This window comes from Typha latifolia, chromosome 6, assembly GCF_019914945.1.
Source record: "Typha latifolia isolate L0001 chromosome 6, TyphaL0001v2, whole genome shotgun sequence".
NCBI classification, from domain to species: Eukaryota; Viridiplantae; Streptophyta; class Magnoliopsida; order Poales; family Typhaceae; genus Typha; species Typha latifolia.
The window spans coordinates 6,634,793-6,653,729 of NC_133091.1; the positions used below are offsets into that span (position 1 = coordinate 6,634,793).

General features: G+C 35.2%; 1 protein-coding gene across 2 annotated transcripts in view; it reads left to right on the forward strand.

The window, feature by feature from the left end:
- The first annotated feature begins 8,134 nt into the window (after nt 1–8,134).
- LOC140790923 (uncharacterized) overlaps nt 8,135–18,937 on the forward strand; it is a 35,268-nt gene continuing 24,465 nt past the window's right edge. Inside the window, exons 1-3 of one of the 2 annotated variants that reach the window (XM_073141240.1) lie at nt 8,135–8,415; nt 17,000–17,164; nt 17,239–17,363. In XM_073141240.1, the coding sequence (XP_072997341.1) occupies nt 8,311–8,415; nt 17,000–17,164; nt 17,239–17,363 (395 nt within the window). In that variant the 5' untranslated portion in view covers nt 8,135–8,310. The remainder of the gene's footprint in view (nt 8,416–16,999; nt 17,165–17,238; nt 17,364–18,937) is intronic. The other variant, XM_073141239.1, reaches the window with a different exon arrangement.

Here is an 18,937-nt window from a genome sequence, read left to right on the forward strand (position 1 = left end):
GGGGTCAGGTGGGTGAGCATGATTGGCAAGGGTGATGGGTGATCGTGAGGGTAAGGGGTGAGGCAGCCAATATTGTAATAATACCTATCAAGCCGAGCCTAAGCGAGCCGACTCTAGCTTAGACTCGACTCGATATTATTTTTGAGCCGATTTCAGCAGATCGAGCTCGCCTCAGCTCTGACTGAGCCAAGTCAGACTTGAGCTTCAGCCAAGCCGAGCCCAAGCCAAGCCCGATCCACTCGTCAAGCTTAACAGCCCTAGTTACAAGGTGGGTTGACTTCTTTGGAGGACCAATGGGTATGGAGTACACATCCCTCAAGAGAGCGAAGGATGAAGTTTATCTACAAACTCATAAACAAGTCCAATGAAGATAGATGGGTGGGATGGAGCAAGTTGTGGGGTCTGCAAGTAACACATCGCATTAAAACTATTTGCTAGAAAGTTTGCAGGAACATGCTACCAACTATAGCATATCTCCACTCTCTCTGCATTGCGCCAAAAGGTAGCTATGTTCTTTGCTGGTGATAGGTTATGGAACGATTCCTTCAAGATCTAGATTTATTGCAGAAAGCAGTCCGCGCAACCAAGGGAAAATATTCACTAAATATTCTCCAGTAGTCAGAAAATTACGAAACCAAGTAGAATCAATCCGTAACTCCGTAATATATGTCTTTTGTATTTATGGGATAAAAATACGATATAGTGCGGATGATGGTGGTGGTGACGGGTAGAGTGGATGTTAGGGTTATGAATAATAATGGAGATGAGGGTTGATAGTTGATGTATTTTAAGGGATAAAGACGAAGAGGAAGAAGTGGTCGAGATCCCAAAGAAAAGAGAGGACTCGACAGACGAGGGAGATTAGAAGTTAGGAAAGACCTTGCCAATGGTAGAGGTGGTAGGTTAGTGAAGAAGGAGGAAGGAAATTAGGGTAAAAAGAAGATAGAGATGCGAGAAACTAATATTCCAATAGCATAATAATTTTGGCTACCATCCACACCTTTATAAGGGTTAGCCAAGAAGCCAAAATAACAATTATTAACCCTAATTCTAGTGGACTCCTGTCGATCGCGTCCGATCGCGTTCAAATGCACAAAAGGCGTTCTCTGTTAATGCGAACATGATGCAGATGTTCGAACGCGCCTGATCGCATTTGAACACACATGTTGCGCTCTTTGTTTTTGCTAACCTGATGTAGGTGTTCGCAAAGCCGTTTGAATGCACCCCCAACCGCGTTCGAATGCGACCTACAAAAAATTTATTTTAATGGAAATAAATAACTAATGCAACAAGAAAAGATTCTAACTAAGTGTATTAACTTGCAGCATGAAGAACTCGTGGCCAACCTTTACTTCACATGTAGATATGCTATGGAGGTTTGTTAGGAGCTCAAAAGGCATAAACCGGGGATGGAGGTGCCATGCACCTCCACCGAGCCACTTTTCTCCACGTCGTGGCGATGTGTGGAATTAGGACCTAGCCCACCCGCCACTCCGCTGCCACCGCATGACCATCTCTCTCTCTCCCTCTAGTTCCCCATCAGTCATCGATCGCTAGGAAGAGCCATCGTCGGCCTTTCTATCTAGTAGTGAGCCTTCCTCTCTCTCTCTCTCTCTCTCTCTCTCTCTCTCTCTCTCTCTCTCTCTCTCTCTCTGGTTCTCTCGGTTTCTTCTCAAGACCGCTGGAGGTTTGAGCCACCTACGAGAGGCCGACCGTTGAGTGGCCACCAGCGGCCGTACCCCTTTCCTGCGGCCCAACCCCCTTCCCATTTTCTTCTTCTTCTTCTTCTTCTTCTTCTTCTTCTTCTTCTTCTTCTTCTCCTTCTCTTCTTTTCTCCTCTCGAGTAGCACCCTACAACAAGGTGCTGGGCTCGGCCTGCTGTGTTGAGGTGCTAAGCTGAGCCCAACACTATGTATAGTTTTTAAAATATATATATAAATATATATATATATATACATATTATTGATTACTATTTAAATTATATTTGATTATGATATTAATTATTTAATTAGTTTAGTTAATCTAATGTATTTAATTTATATAAATTAAATCTAATTATTTCATAGTAAGTAAATAAATATAATTATATCATATTTAGCAAAATACTTGCAACATAAACTACTATATTAATCCTAGCTAGGTATAGTAATTATTAGGGTTATGTACGTATATGCTTGTGTAATTATTTGTAGTAACTTAATGTTTATTTTCTTAATTATCAAAGAGAATAATAGGCAGATAATTATGTTTTAAATATACTATTAGATAATATAATTATGGTTAATAAATAACAAAACAAATATAGGAATGAAGAGTGTATGATTACAATGAGAAATTATTTTTTACCCGGGTTAATTTTAACTAATAGAAAGACTGACATTATATGTCATAAATAATTTCAGATTCTGACCCTCCTATTCAAGACCCCGTGGACTTAGCTATCGAGGCTTGATTATTGTCATAGTAGTGTGAACGAGTGATTATTTGGTAATTATAGTGGTTGTAAGTAATCTTATCCCCTAGATGCCTTTCTCAAATTAGGATATATATTATTACGTAAATGCATGTTTTGGCCTCCAGCATGATTATATAATTTTATCTAGAAATGATTACAGTCGAGCATATTTTTATCATGCATGTAATTAGGTTGATCTTAGATATGAATATGATGATAATAAATAGAGATGATTATACTGTTATAATTTTATATCCAATTGATCTATAGCATGAGTATGCATGTGATAGATTAGTATGAGTATGCATGTGTAGACTACATGGTTGAAGAGTACATTGTATATTTCTTCTCTTGATTTCTGATCTACCTAAATTCATCTTATGCATTGACTTGTTATCGTATTGGATATATGCACATGATCTATCATTTAGAAGAAAAACATGAAATATGATTGATAGAATAGTTGATAGAAAGCGTGAGGATAGCCAAGTGGGCACGAGGGTTAGGTCACGCTTTGTGGATAATTGATTGTTCAACATAGTTGCGATCATATGGTCTTACGTCCGAGGTCGTTACTATGTGTGCACAACAGACATTCGGACACATGCTGTTCGCTAGGGTATATGTGGCAAGTTATCCTCACTAGGTTTCTATCAGCTAGAAGGGTGCCCGGTCCGGATGGATGTTGATACACTTAGCGAATGGCAGGGTATGATGTTATTTTGAGATACTTCTTGTGGATGGCAAAGTATGTTTTGTGCCTTCGGGTATGATGTTGAGACCGGGTACTAGGTGTTGACTATGCATAGTGGTCTAGTGTGATGGTATTATACCGAGATGCTAGTGATAATTATAATACGAAGAATTTTATATGATTATTGAGTAATTATCATAATTTATATATCATTGCATTTGACATCATGATATGGTCGACATATATCATATGTGTTATATTTGAGAATGATACGATGATAGTATGACATAGAGGTTTATTTATACATTGTTAAAAGTTTGTGTTCTTGATCAGTTATAACATGACATTTACTACAAATCTAGGATTATCGAGGAATTGCTTATATACTCATTCATGACATGATGTTCCTATATAATTCATATTATTCAATACTTGATTTATTCTCTATTTGGCTTCATTGATTCGGAGTAAAGTCTATTTAATGAGCATTTAGCTCATGACTTTTTTTTCTCCTTTCCTAAAACCCAAGTGAACTAGTGGAGCAGGATACTCCCTTAGAAGTTTTACCGGTGGGTGAATAGTAGAGTGTGGTTAGTGTAACACCCTCGCTCGGCACGGGCACGTGCACGCCCACGCCCGGCACGGGCACATGCACGCCCATGCCCGGCACGGGCACGTGCATGCCTACGTGCCCACACGGCACGCGCGGCGCACGCGACAGGTTGTGCGGGGCCCATTACGCATAGATACACTCCTATGCACATACAATCATGACATCATCAAATACCGCCTACTAACATATCCATGCTCACATAATCCAACACCAAATAAATCATATTATCAACCAAATAAACATGTTAATATATGAATATCGAAGTCCACAATAATATACACTAGACTACTATATAATCTGGCAGGACACACACAGGCCACGACAAACCATCAAGATACAACTAAACAACTGATACACGAGTACACTATAATCTGACATGTATTATACAAATCACCGTCTGATATAATAAAGTATAAATATCAAATAATAGTACAACTCAATATTTGGTTGAACTATCTTCTACACCATCTCACGTCTATAGCTCATCTTATCCTCGCTCTAAAATATCTCCTCAAGATATCTCAAGTCGCTATCACCTACCACATATCTAAGGGGGTTAGAAAAAAAATAAAGAGAGAGTCATGAGCAAAAGGCTCAGTGAATAGACCTTACCTCGAATCAGTAATGTCAAATAGAGAGTAAATTATGTAATGAATAATATGAATTAGAAAGAAAATCATGTCATGAATGAATATATGAATGTATCCTCAATAATACATAAATAAAAAGTAGATAACATGTCTTAACTAATAAATTACTTGACAATGAATAAACAAATCTCTATGTCATATTATCATCATAACTCTCTCTCAAATATGACACATAATGCATGTCGACAATGACAATGCTATGATATCAAATGCAACCATATATGATGTATATTGACTACTCAATAATCAGGTAATCAAATGATAATGAAATCATATGCATTTCTCAACATCTTAGTCATCAATGTCCACTCTATATGTCATCATCATACTAGACCACTATGCATAGTCAACACCCGGTACCCGGTCTCAACATCATGCCCGAAGGCTCAGAGCATACTCTGCCATCCGCAAGGAGTATCTCAAATATAATTATACCCTGCCATCCGCTAAGGGTATCAATATCCATCCAGACCGGGCACCCTTCTAGTTGATAGAAATCTCGTGAGGATAACTCGCCACATATGCCCTAGCGAATAGCATGTGTCTGAATGTCTACTGCGCACACAGACTAACGACCTCAAATATAAGGCCAACAGGATCGCAACTATGTCGAGCGATTAATCATCCACCAAGCGCGTCCTAACCCTTGCGCCCACTTGGGTATCCTCACACTTTCTATCAACTATCCTATCAATCACATTTCATGCTTTTCTTCTAAATGATAAATCATATGCATATATCTAGTACGATAATAAGTCAATACATAACAGAAATTTAGGTGGAACAGAAATCAAGAGAAAAATGATGCAATTTAGTCTCCAACCATGTAGTCAACACATGCATACTCATGCTAATCTATTACAAGCATACTCATGAAAGAGATCATCCTGACATAAAATCATAACAGTATAGTCATCTCCAATCATCTGTATATATCACCAATGTACTCATATCCCAGATCAGCCTAATCAAATGCATGATAAAATATGCTCGATTGAAATTATCTCTAAATAAAGTCATATAATCATGCTGGAGGCCAAAACATGCATATACATAATTATATAATATATCATAATCTGAGAAAGGCATATGGGGGATAAAACTACTCATAGTCTGAATCGAAGACCCAATACACATATCCCTCACATCCGCTAATCAACCGAGTGATAATTCATTGCTAGCAAGATCCACGGGGCCTCACATAAGGGGGTTTGGGATCTGAAAATATTTAAGTAGCAAGAAGTTAGTCGTTTATTTAATTAAAATCCGTTCATGTAAAATATGATGATTTATTAGATTTTAGAATTTCTACTTATCTTTATAACTAGCTAGATTTTTAATTATAAATAAAAATATAAATATAGATAAAAACCTAATTATAATTAAATTATACTTTGATTAATTAGGGACTATGTAGTCATTACTTTATAAATAATAAATAAATACGTAAGCCTATTATTTTATTTGTTACAAAATAATAATGTATAATAAATTATTAGAATTATTTAAAATGTATCTCATAAAAATATTAGTATATAAATTTTGATAATTATAATTTACAAATCTATATATTAATCTAATAGAGATATAAATAAATAAATATGAATATTACCTATATTTATACCTAATTAATCATTGATTATACAAATTATAATTAATACTAATCATATTGAAGAATATATATTATTATTAAAATAATTAATATCTAAATAATCTATTTGCATTATTAAGAAGGAAAACCTAAATAAATAACATTAATAAAATAAATAAATAAATAAATAATTGAAACATTGCTATTAGTGCTGGGCCGAGCCCAGCACTGTGCAAAAAGAGAAGGAGAAGAAGCCGAGGAAGAAGAAAAAAAAGAAAGAAAGAAGAAGAAGAAGAAGAAGAAGAAGAAGAAGAAGAAGAAGGGAGGAGGGGAGGGAAGTGCGGACCCGAGCCGGTGGGGAGGGCACCAGCCAGAAGCCGGCCTCTCGCCGGCGGCTCGGTTCCGACGAGCCCGAGCTCGGGTGTGAGCGAGAGAGAGAGAGAGAGAGAGAGAGAGAGAGAGAGAGAGAGAGAGAGATAGATAGATAGAGAGAGAGAGAGAGGAGCTCACCAACGCTCACGGAGGTGGCGGCGATGGTTTCCAAGGATGGCGGTGGCGGCGATAGGCCGGCCTCAGAGAGAGAGAGAGAGACCAAGAGAGAGAGCGAGAGAAAGAGAGATATAGAGGGACAAAGAGAGGCAATAGAGGGCGGCGGCGCCGGGGCCCGCCGTGGCTAGTTGGCCGCAGCCGGTTGGCTGCAGTAGCGGCGGTGGGCGCGTGGCGCCTCACCACACAAGCTTCTCATGCAGCTTGCATGGGCACGAGGCCAACCACAGTGTGGTCGGCCACATCATGCCCAAAAACTTTTTATTTTTTATTTTAAATTATATATATATATATATTTGGCAGGTTGTTATAGTTAGTGTTATATGCTAGATGAGTTATGTTATATGATGTATCAATTAACATCTTCCAAAGTGTGTCTTTATCCTTATCTCATATTCTAGCATGTGACTTTGTACTTGTATAATCATGTATATAACACCGTTATGTATATGTAGTAGTGAAAAATTCTTGATGATATGTTGTGGCTTGTGTGGGGCTCTAGTAGGGTTATCTATATGCTGTTGACAGTCAGACTTGAATTATTATTAGTTTAGATGTTGTGGATAAAATTATGATGTTGATATAAATTTATTTGATTGTCGGTAAATAATCAAATGGTCAAGTGCCACGCACGTGCCACGTGAGCTCGTGCCATGCATGTGTTTAGAGTTTGGGTGTTACACAGGTGCCTAATAGCCTCGACTATTTGGGCCATATGGAAATAGAGAAATAACTTCGCATTCATGGGAGAGAGTGCAAGTCCAAGGGTGGTGGTGACAAGAGCTGTCCAGCAGACCATGGAGTACTACAAACCGACCAAGGCTCCACAAACAAAGATAACCAAGGTAGTTAGATGGGAGCCGCTGGAGATGGAGTGGCTCAAACTAAATACGGATGGAGCCTTTACCAAGGGTAGGTAGCAAGGCGGAGCCGGAGCGATCATTCGGGATGATAAAGGATTACCTAGAGTCATAGCTTGGGAGCCGTGTCCTAGCGTGTCGACCTTACTCCTAGAACTTTGGGCGATCCAGATGGGCCTCAAGTTGGTCTCTAGGGAGGCTGATATGGTTGTAGAGATGGACTCTTCAAAGGCAGTCAAAGCCATTAAGGGAGAGTGCTTGGAGTTAATCAGGGGACTTCGCAAAGGTAGAGTGCAACATACTATTAGAGGTGGCAAGTGGCTGATTGGGCAACACACCGGATAGTTATGGGTTAGAGTTTTGTATAATTGGCCGTGAAGGTCCATTCTCACCTAACTATCCTTAGACTGTGAATTACTTAGAAAGAAAAACACATTACTTAGTTTTTGAGGTTGTTATATTCTAATTCAAAGCCTTGGAAGGGTTGAATTTGAATATACTCGTTCTAAAAAAAAAGAAGAAATGCTGTTTTATTTTGAAAAATAAGAAATTGATATTAAATGAAAAACAGAAATTTCTATCTTCTGCTCAAAAATTAAGTAAGAGTAATTTAGTTAGAAAATAATAAAATTAGATGATTTTATAATGAATATATGAAACGGGATCGACCCACTGTATCAAACCATCTTGCGTTTATGTGCAAAAAGGTCGTGCTAGTCGAAAACTCGTCAAAAAAAAAAAAACTCTCATGTGTCAGTCCTTGCAAAGCATAAAGCCGTAGCTAGCTTTCATCGCGGGAGGAGAGAGAGAGAGAGAGAGAGAGAAAGAGAGAGAGAGAGAGAGAGAGAGAGAGAGAGAGAGAGAGAGAGAGAGAGAGAGTCGCCGGCGGGAGCTTATCGCAATGTCCTTCTTCTTCAAGGCCTCGAAGCCCAGGTCGACTCCAATAGAGCTCGTCAAGGCCATCAAGGAAAGCCTCCTCGCCCTCGACACTAAGACCGTCGTGAAGGTAAAATACCTTCCCTTCCCATCGAATTGGGTTTCTCTAAAAATCTTGGAAAAGGCCTATCTTTACTCTCTACCGGTTCTACCTTTAAGGATCTAGTATGGGTTTTGCTTGATTCTGTTCAATTCTTGCTCCCGTCTTGATGGATTTGTACCCTAGGATGAGTTGGGTGGTGATCTTGTGTGCTAATATGTATTCGTTATATCTATGAGATTGTTCTTAGTTTTCCCAATTTTCATTGTTTCTATAGTGGCCGATTGCTGTCATATGGATCGAATAGCATAATGTTGTCAGCTGTGACATAGAATGCGTTTGGACTTTCTATTTTTAGTTTTACGCATTTGAGACTGTTAATTTTTGGATTTGACCAATGAATCAACAATTTGTACAAATCCTCACATGCATTTAGTTATCTGATATGAACTCTAACTGAACATTTTCTTTTCCATATTATTTTGCAATTTCGTTAGTAACATGATAGGACAGCTTCCATTGTTCACATTTGGCAACGTCAGTAATAGGTAGTTTCATTACCCATTACATACGATATGCATGTAAATGCATTTCACTTTTATGTGCATTAAGAACAATACACATATTCGTTAGTTCCCATGAGTCTAGAGCTGTTATTGTTGTAGGCTTGGAATGAATGCTGAAAGGTTCATATATCCTAGGTGGGATACTCTATAACTGTATTATTTTCAGGAAAACTAATCATGATTGCTTAAACCCTTCTCATGTCTGTTTTGCTTCTTCTTTGCAACTAGGTTTTTAATGATGTTCCCAATATGACTGTTATCTTTTAATTGACATGGCTATGATGCAACAGAATGCTTTATGAGTCAGATTCTAGTATCTACTTGCCTAGTGTTTAGTGTCTTCTTATTCTTTGATGAAGCTTAATTCATTATAGCTCCTTGTATTTGTGACTTTTTGGTTGTCAATGCTGGTAAGGTCCTCTATTTAACAAGAATTCGAGAAACTAATCTAAAGAGTTGAGTTTTGTACTTTTGTTTTGGCTTTGACTTTCTTTAGGTGATAGGTTATTATCTCATTCTTTTTTTGATGAGGGAGTCCCTTAACTAAATTAAATGTACTATTCCCTATGAAGCATGGATACTCCAAAATAGGTGGAGTATCTGTATCTGATTTGTATTGGATGCAGAAATGGGTCAGATACGCCCAAATACATGTTTGATACATATCGGGAGTATTCAGATTAAAAATAAATCATTTTAATTGCCAGATACGGTTGAGATATGCCTGGATATGCAATGGATATGTTTTTCTATTGGTTATTAGTTATATCGGGTGGAAAGAAACTATCGACCCATTAAACTTTAAGTGGGAGAAAGAAGCTATCAAGCCCTGTTCCCCTCATTTTGCTCTCTCGACAACATGCCCTAGTGCTTGCTAGTCTTTCTTTCTTGATGGGTGCCTTTCTCTCTCAATGTAGGTCTTCCACTTCTTCCTCTCTCTCTCTCATATGTAACTAGTCTTTCCTTTTTTCTCTTTTTCTTTTGTCTTGGCAAGCCTGAAAAGCTTTTATTTCTTTTCTTTTCCTTTCATTTTTTTTTCTTAAAGATGGTTGCGGTAAAATGTTTTGATGTTAGACATATGTTAGTATAGGCCATAGAATTTGTACAAAATATTTTGATGTTAGAAATATATTAGTATGGGATGGTGAGAGAAATATGTTAGTTTGCAAATATTTTGATGTTGACAAAAGATTGTAAAATGTTCTTTTTATTAATTTGTTTATTAACTTATTTTTGTAGTATTCAAGGATCCCAGTTTTGGCCGATCGCGCCAGTTTTGGCCGATCACGAGTGGGATTGGCCGAAACGGATCAGGATCGGCCTTAGCTGATCCTGCTCGAAACGGGCGGGAATGGGTTGGATCTGACTCGGACCCCACCCCCCATTTGCCTCTCTTTCTCTCTTTTCTCTCTTTCTTCTTTCTCTCTTTTTCTCTCTCTTCTTTCTCATCTTTTCCACCAGCGACCGAGTAGATCTTCGGCAACCCCGACCTCTGGCGACATTTTCCTACGAAGATTCGACGACCTCAACCCTGCGACCTCGGATGAGTTTTTTTAATTTTTTTTTTAGTTTTAAATTCCTCTCTCATTCTCTTTTTCTTTTTCTGCACTGAGTAGATACGATGACCTTTACTATTGCTGCTGAGGTGAAGCAGCAGCACCAGTTGCTGAGAGCTTAAGAGAGAGAGAGAGAGGGGAAGAAGTAAAGAAAAAAATGAGAATTTTGTCTATGTGAGTAATTTTTTAGTAAGTTTTGAATTTTGAGAGGAGGAAAAGGAAGGAGGGCTCGATATTCATCAAACATCTGAATTTTAAGTAAATTAATATTTTTTTAAGTTTTTAGGCTTCATATGTTAATAATTTTTATTTTCTTATTTTCCTCATTTTTTCTAAATTTTTAGAAAATTTTCTGCATTTTTAAATAATACCTAGAATTTTATGTAATTAAAAAATAGTCCAATTCGATACGAGCGACAGATATTGCTAATACATATCGTTTTTCTGGACGACTGATATCGATCCTAATTCCGATATTAGGAACCTTAGCTGTATCCATATCATATTTCCTAAGAAATTGTTGTATCCCCATATCTCATATCGACGCATTCTTGTATTCATATTAACGATGGCCGCGCTAGAGGCACGTGTCGTTGGCACGCTCCTACGTGCCACTAGCATGTATGTATAATATTTTTAATAAATTTTTAGGATGTTTAGAGATATTTTTAAGTTGTTAGAATGTTAATCTTTGGTTTTTGTTTAAATATATGTAAAACCTACATTATAGTGCTTTATTTTTAGATTATTTTTGTAAATGACAAATTTTATTAAAGATAAAGCAACAGTTAAATATAAATATTATTCAGCACATAATAAGATTGAATACATTCATTAAAACTAATATTAATGATCGAACACTCCATAATTAGAGATATTTTTAAGTTGTTAGAATGTTAATCTTTGGTTTTTGTTTAAATATATGTAAAACCTACATTATATTGCTTTATTTTTAGATTATTTTTGTAAATGACAAATTTTATTAAAGATAAAGCAACAGTTAAATATAAATATTATTCAGCACATAATAGGATTGAATACATTCATTAAAACTAATATTAATGATCGAACACTCCATAATAAAATTGAACACATAATAACATTCAACACATAATATTAATTAATAATAATTTAATAATTAAAACTAATATCTAATTGAACAGAGAATGACGAGGATGATCAAATATTTTATTTGTTGGCATAAAAATAACACAAAAATGTTGCATTAAATACTGTTAATATTCTTCAAAGCTCATCCATTGATAGTATTATTTACTGTAACGTCTCAAATAATCTTCATATAAATAAAATTTTATAATTCAACTATAATATGTTATGAATAATCAAATATGCACGGGAACGATCGGCACCGGCATAAACACATACACACTATAAGCATATGTAGATTGTGGATATAAAGTATGGTAAGAGTATTGTGACGCACCTTTCCTGATGTCTTGTTATCTACAGACTTAAGTCTTATGTAAAAATAACACTTCTTTAAGAAAGTTGTGTAATAGGGACGAATGTCTCATCTCCATCATCACCGCCATCAGACTAAGTCTTGTCATTATCACCATTATCGCCATTATCACCATTACCATCATTATCATTATCATTATCATTATCATTTCTAGTCTCATCATCATCAATTTTATCTAAGCCTTCTAAATGATCAATTGATAAGTTGATTTGATAATAATTGTTGAAAATAAGAAAAAATTAAAAAAAAGGGCTCCACTGGCACACCTCGTGCCAAATATCGTGCTACTACTGACACGGCCATCCTTGTTCCATATCCATGCTTCACAGACTATTCTTGATTAGCTAACACTTAGCATTTAACAATTGATGTAGGCTTCGTACAATTTGATTTGATTTAGTGTGATCAATTTGCTAGCTGACTATCAAGTTGGTTGGCCCGGATTTAGGATTTAATTGTACAAATGTTGATGCCCTTTTTGGCTTTTTCCCCTCCCATAGGTCTGTATGGTTTCTCCCTCTTCTTCGTCCATAGCATAGGGCAGTTTTAGATACAAAAAGTTAATCATTACTATCCAACTAAATGATTGAAAAAGAGACTCATTCTTTAATTTAAGAACTGATCGTACAAAAATAAGAAAAGAAGAAGAAGATATAGCTCAGTAGCTCATATAAAATCATACATTTTTTAACAATAGAAAAATCCTCCGGTGACTCTTCTAGCTCTTTTAGTTCTGGAGATTTCAAATCAAGTCTTCTTTAACTAAAGTGTTCTGACGAAACAAACCTCCTTCATGCTTTATGAAAATATAAACAGAAGCAAAAATCATGATAAACAACACCTCCAAAATATGCTGCAAACAAGCATCATTTTCGTTATTAAAAGTTGGGCCATCTATATGGTACCTCATTTTGCTCCTTTCAGCAACTCTCTGGCAAACAAAGTACTTGGATCTTTTACGTGATTCAAGTATTATTATAATGACAGGGTTTTGCTGGCTGTTTTGGTTTGATAAATTGCTTAAGTGCTTTGTTCATGAATTACTATGCATTTTTAACATAGTTGTTTATAATCTTCCTGTTAGGATAATTTATTCCACTAGGATCATCATAAGAGTATGTTATAGATGGAAGAATAGCATACCTACCTATCTTGGCGTCCAACTACCTAGTATGAAAATTTTCACATAGACTAATATAGGTTCATGCAAACAATCTTAGACAAGATCATTGACCAGTCTTACAATGTGATGAATCATACTTTAGGTTATAATTGCTCATACATATTATATTACATATGGAAACTGATACATATGGGTATGTTAGAACCATTTCTTGCTACAGTTGAATACTTTCTGAAATTGCTTGCAGTTACTGCGAACATATTCTCACATTTAGTTAATGCCACTAGATGACTATTAAATGCCAAAGTTGTCGTGCCCCAATTCGGAAACATGATGGTCGCGAATCTGTAGGATAAAACCCGGAGAAAACACGAAAGATTAAATAATTATCAAATCCTAAAAGTAAATTGATACAACGAAATGGAACTCGACATTTAAAGTCTTCACTAATCGATTTTTTAAAATCCTGCAAAATAATAAGTCTTCATGAACTAAACGCCTAGTAATTAACCCACTCTACTAAGAATATGTCTAATGATAAATATTAACATGTGATACATATAGTAGTTGAAAAAGAATCATAATAATATATATAAGCCGTCTTCAAAAATAAATAATTTTCTTATCTTTTATACTAAATTTCAAAATCCAATTTATGCTAAATTAAGATCAGAAATCATTTATATTATTTCATATTGAGTAAATTAATATAACAAGAAGTAATCTTTATAAAATACTATCATGGAAATCGAATTATAAATCATTTATAATATTTCAATATAAAAAGAATTGATCTCTACTAAAAGTGTACTATCATGAAAATCGAATTACAAATCATTCATAATATTTTAATTTAAATTAATTGATATAAAATAAATCAATCTATGCTAAAAGTGTACTATCATAGAAATCGAATTATAAATCATTTATAATATCTCAATTTAAATAAATTAATATAAAACGAATCAATCTCTGATAAAAGTGTATTATCATGGAAACTCACCAAAAATGATAAAATGCCATATTATTTTTTTAATGGGTGCTCTGACCTGTGGTCACATCGTACTATCTAGTCACCAGCAGAATGACGGCCGAGACTTTTTTAGATAGCCGATCTGTCTAGGGTTACAGTAAGTATTCTATAGTGCCCTACCGATTTTTTCATTAGCCATTGAGTAAGATTAGAGTCATTAGGACAAAAATTCAAGAATTTTTTCGCTAATCCCGCCAGAGTCACTTGGTAGTACGTCGCAACGTTACATTCCAATAATGTTTTAGATTTATCTTCTTGAAAATAAATTAGGTTTCAGATCTCACTTTTATCAGTATTTAATTATAATTATTCATAATGATTTCATATATCATATTCCTCGGTCATCAAAATTCTTAATTTTTCAAATACAATATATGCATGAATAATCCATAAATCTAAATACTATTATTTTCTCTAATATAACATAAATTATTCTTAATAAGTCAGAAAATATGAATAAATAATGATCTAATATTTGGTCTTGTAAAATTGCACATCTCAAATATAATATTTTATTTTTGATCATCTTCTCAAATAACTTTCTTTTTAATAAAAATCTCTTATATTTTATTTACAGAAAATAAAATGTGTTAGCATAAAGATTTCATATGTTATTTTCTGAAAATAAAATATAATATAAAATATTTTTAGAAATCTGAAATTCATTTAAATTTAAATACTTCCAATTTATATCTTATTTTTTGGAATAAAAATAAATATTTAATATTTTTAGAAATCTGAAATTATTTTAAACTGAAATCCTTCCTGAAATCTTTCTAATTTATATCTTATTTTCTAAAATAAAAATAAGTATTTTCAGATATCTAAAAATATAAACAATAAAATCCTTTTTTTATTCTGAAAATAATAAATCTGAATTTTCTATAGAATACAAATAATCTTAACATCTCTAATTTATCATTGAAAATTCTTAATTCTTAATTTTCCTATACGTGTTGTATAATTGACATAATTTGTTATGGTCGCTTTTGGTGAAGATGATTTTCTATCCGATTTGATAATCTGGACAGAATTCAACATGGAACTTGCGAAGGCAATTAGGATCGATCCAACCGTCGGAACGATCTAAGATTCGGATATGTTGTTCCTTTATAAGTTAGGAATTCAACGCAATCAGAATCTTGTCGATTGAGTTAGTATTATGTAGGAAACAATAACCAAAGGTCAGGAGGTAGTGAGATGGATGTGGAATATGTGGTTAGGGTTATGGGATATGATTATGGGTATGGTGGATGAGTTAGTGCTTTGAACTAGATGAGGTGGGAGAAAGGAGCTTCCAGGTATGGCTGGTTGCTAGAGGGAGGAGGGGGAAGTGCTAGAAGATTAACCTCAGCCGTAGACAAGAGTTTGGGTTAGATACTGAGGGGGAGAAAGGAGGAGGGAGAAGTTGGCTCAAACCTAGATAAAAGAAACAAGTTCGAATGATCAATAATCCAAAGAGACTGCTTTTCCTATATATTTGGAGGCTAGCCAATTATCTAAAAACCCTAAACAAATCCTATTACAACTCAATTTACTCGTTGCACGTTCGAACCACCCCGATCGCATTCAAATGCCCCAAAATAGGCCTCTAGATGTGCGAATGCGAATCAAGCATTCGAACGACCAAAACTCGTTCTTTGTATGTACAAACGCAAATTAGGCATTCGAACGCATCTGCCAGAAACTATCTTATTTTTCTAAAACATAAACAAAAATTGATGCAATTTGAAGCAGTTTAATCATGTCCACTATGCACCTAAATCAAGAACCGCAACATCATCATATCATAATTTTTTATCTCATAATTTAAACAGGATAAGAATAAATAAAAAGAGATACTTTTCAATTCATTAATTCTACTTTTGAATAATAAAAATTTAATAAATATGAGTGGGAATTTGCCTTGATCGCTCAATCTAAAAATAATTTAATTTTTGCATCCTAATTATAATCTGCACGGATTTCAATGCACTCCATTATTGTCTTCTTTCATTTTTTTTTCCTTTGGTATGATAAGCTCTTTTTTTTATCTATTCTCTATTCTCTTCTCTTTTTCTACTCTTTTCTCTTTCCTCTCTTCCTATATTTCTTCTCTCTAATCTCTCTCGAGAATGGTTTCTTTTTTTTCTCCCTAATTTCGGTACTGTAGCACTGCTACCGTGCCACCCTTACCTACTTTCTTAAAATCATACCTAGGGTTTTCTTCTAGGCCCCCTTTTATTATTAAAAAAATATAATAAGAGTCCTATTAGAATAGAGATATTAATATCTTGAAGATATACTTAAAAATTTAATTTAATTTAATCTGAATCTTAAAATATAAAAGATAAAATGAAAATCCTAATTATTTAAATGTTTATTTCTGTTCTATTTTATTTATTTATTTATTTATGTTTTAAAATTCTGGGTCGTTACAGAAGTATCTGGTTTTCCAAATATTTGTTCATTGCGCTCACTTTTATATCAATGATGGTGATTAAACTATATCTCCAATCTCTTTACATATGTGTAACACAAAATTGCAAAGTATTTGGGTGTTGATGAGTGCCACCATGGCAGGCAGCTAGGATTTCATTTCTCTGGTGTGTCTGTGTGCATGTTTCTGATTCTTTGTTGCTGGTCCTACTGTGGGTTGTTTAGTCCCAACCCCCTTGCTGCTGGTCCTAAAAGGTTCTTATACTGGAAATTTTTATTATTAAATTTGATTGTTAATAATGATAAGCCACCTGTTTCCTAGGTCCGTAAATAGATGCCTTCCCTTCAGTTTCTGTGTTCGCAGATGTAATGCACATGCATGTCTAGTTATATGAAATTAGAAAATCACTTCATTTATTTGCTTGCATTTTTCAGGCTCTGGAAGAAGTTGAAAAGTATATCCTTTCATTGAGACAGATACTTACTGGAGATGGAGAAGCTGAACCAAATCAGGAGCAGGTTTTGCAAATAGCTCTTGAAATTTGCAAGGAGGATGTTCTTTCCCTCTTTGTCCATAAGTTACCATCATTGGGGTGGGAAGTATGTTTTCCATCTATATAATATGATTTTCAGTTTTTTCAGAACGCAGGAACTTAATCCGCTATGTATTGCAGGCAAGAAAAGATCTGGTGCACTGCTGGTGCATTTTGTTGAGGCAAAAGGTTGATTCTACTTCTAGTTATTGCTGTGTGGAGTATGTCGAGAACAATTCAGAACTTTTAGATTTCCTTGTTGTTTGGTAAGTCATACATTTTCTTAACTTGTTACTCAATTACTCAAGGCGTTTGCATTTTTCCTATAGTTGGAGAAAAAAAAGTCTGGCTGTATATAGCTTAGAAACAGGGTCTTAATTGTATAAATTTCTTATATTATAAGGTGTTACTTGAAAAAAACTAAAAACTTGGTTTGAGAAGGTAGATGGAAGAAGAGTTACTTGCTAGCAATCGCTGCAGTCTTGCTGAAGTAACAAGCAATGTCGGAGTTGCCATTCTGCTGGTAGTAGCTATTGAAGAAGTGATGGTTCAAGCTTCATTGCTACTTAAAAACTTGAATCGGTACTTAAGCCCATTAAAGAAAAATGGAATGAAGAAAAGTACATATATTCAATCTTGAGTGAAGTTTAGATCAAGATTCAGGAAAGTGTTCCAAAACCAATTTGGACTTCGATTGAATGACGAAACTAGAATATAAAATCTAGACTCAGAGCAAGTTTGATCAGACCGAATCTTGGTGAAGCTGAGCCCAACTGCACTTCCGCAACTTTGTGCCACAAGCCTAGTCGTAGGTGTTGTGTTACCTTTCAGCAAGAGGTCTCGACCACCCCGGTCACAGGAGAGCGGCGGAAGGACTCAAGAGGAGTAGTGAAGGGGATGGCCATCAAGGCCTCCTGGGTGACGGCATGGGTGTGGATATGGATGGAGAAATCCGATAGAGACAGGAGGCGGTGGAGACCATACATTGTCGGCGTGCAACAACCACGACAATGGCGGGGGAGAGCATATGGCGAGGTGGAGGGTGAAGGAGCGATAAATGAGGCGCCAAAACTCTGAGGAGAGACTAGAGAAGTGGGATTAAGAGAGATGAATGAAGAATAATGAAGTGAATGTGAGGGAATTTGGGGTCTGGTTTATTATTTAGTTCTATACGGATAAAGGGATATCAGATATCCATATCCATGTCCGTATATGAAAAAATCTATCCAATTCGCATCCATATCCGTATCTAAAAACTCTACCCGTATCTGTATTCGGATTGGACAGGATTTTCTTACCCGAATCCTATATCCGAGTCGAGTTAGTTGGCCAGTTAGGTCGAAGTTAATCGAAATTGGCGGCGATACATATACAAAGTATAGGCGGGCGCTTAGAATTAAGGCGGCGATACATATACAAAGTATTATATTTATCCATAGAAAACTATATTTAATCATCCTATAATAAAAATATATTGAGTGCTAGTAATATATCAAAAAGATTGTTTCAAAAATCTAATGATAATGTCTATAGCACCCATAGAAAACTAAGATGAAGAACAAAACACCACAAAATCATTACATCCATATTTGTAAAATTCTAAAAAAATAAAAGACATGATTAAGTCGCATTACTTAGGAAAGATATGTACATGCAAAGAAATCGAGTATCATAATCAAAATAAGATAATTATCACTCTGAGCCTGAAGCTTCAGCTTAATCAATATGAAGCTCTTCATTGGATCTTATCTTGTCATAAGAATCATCATTATTTAATTCCAAATTTACTTCTACTTTCTCGTCTGTGTCATCCTCAGAGTCTAAATGTTCTTCATCAATG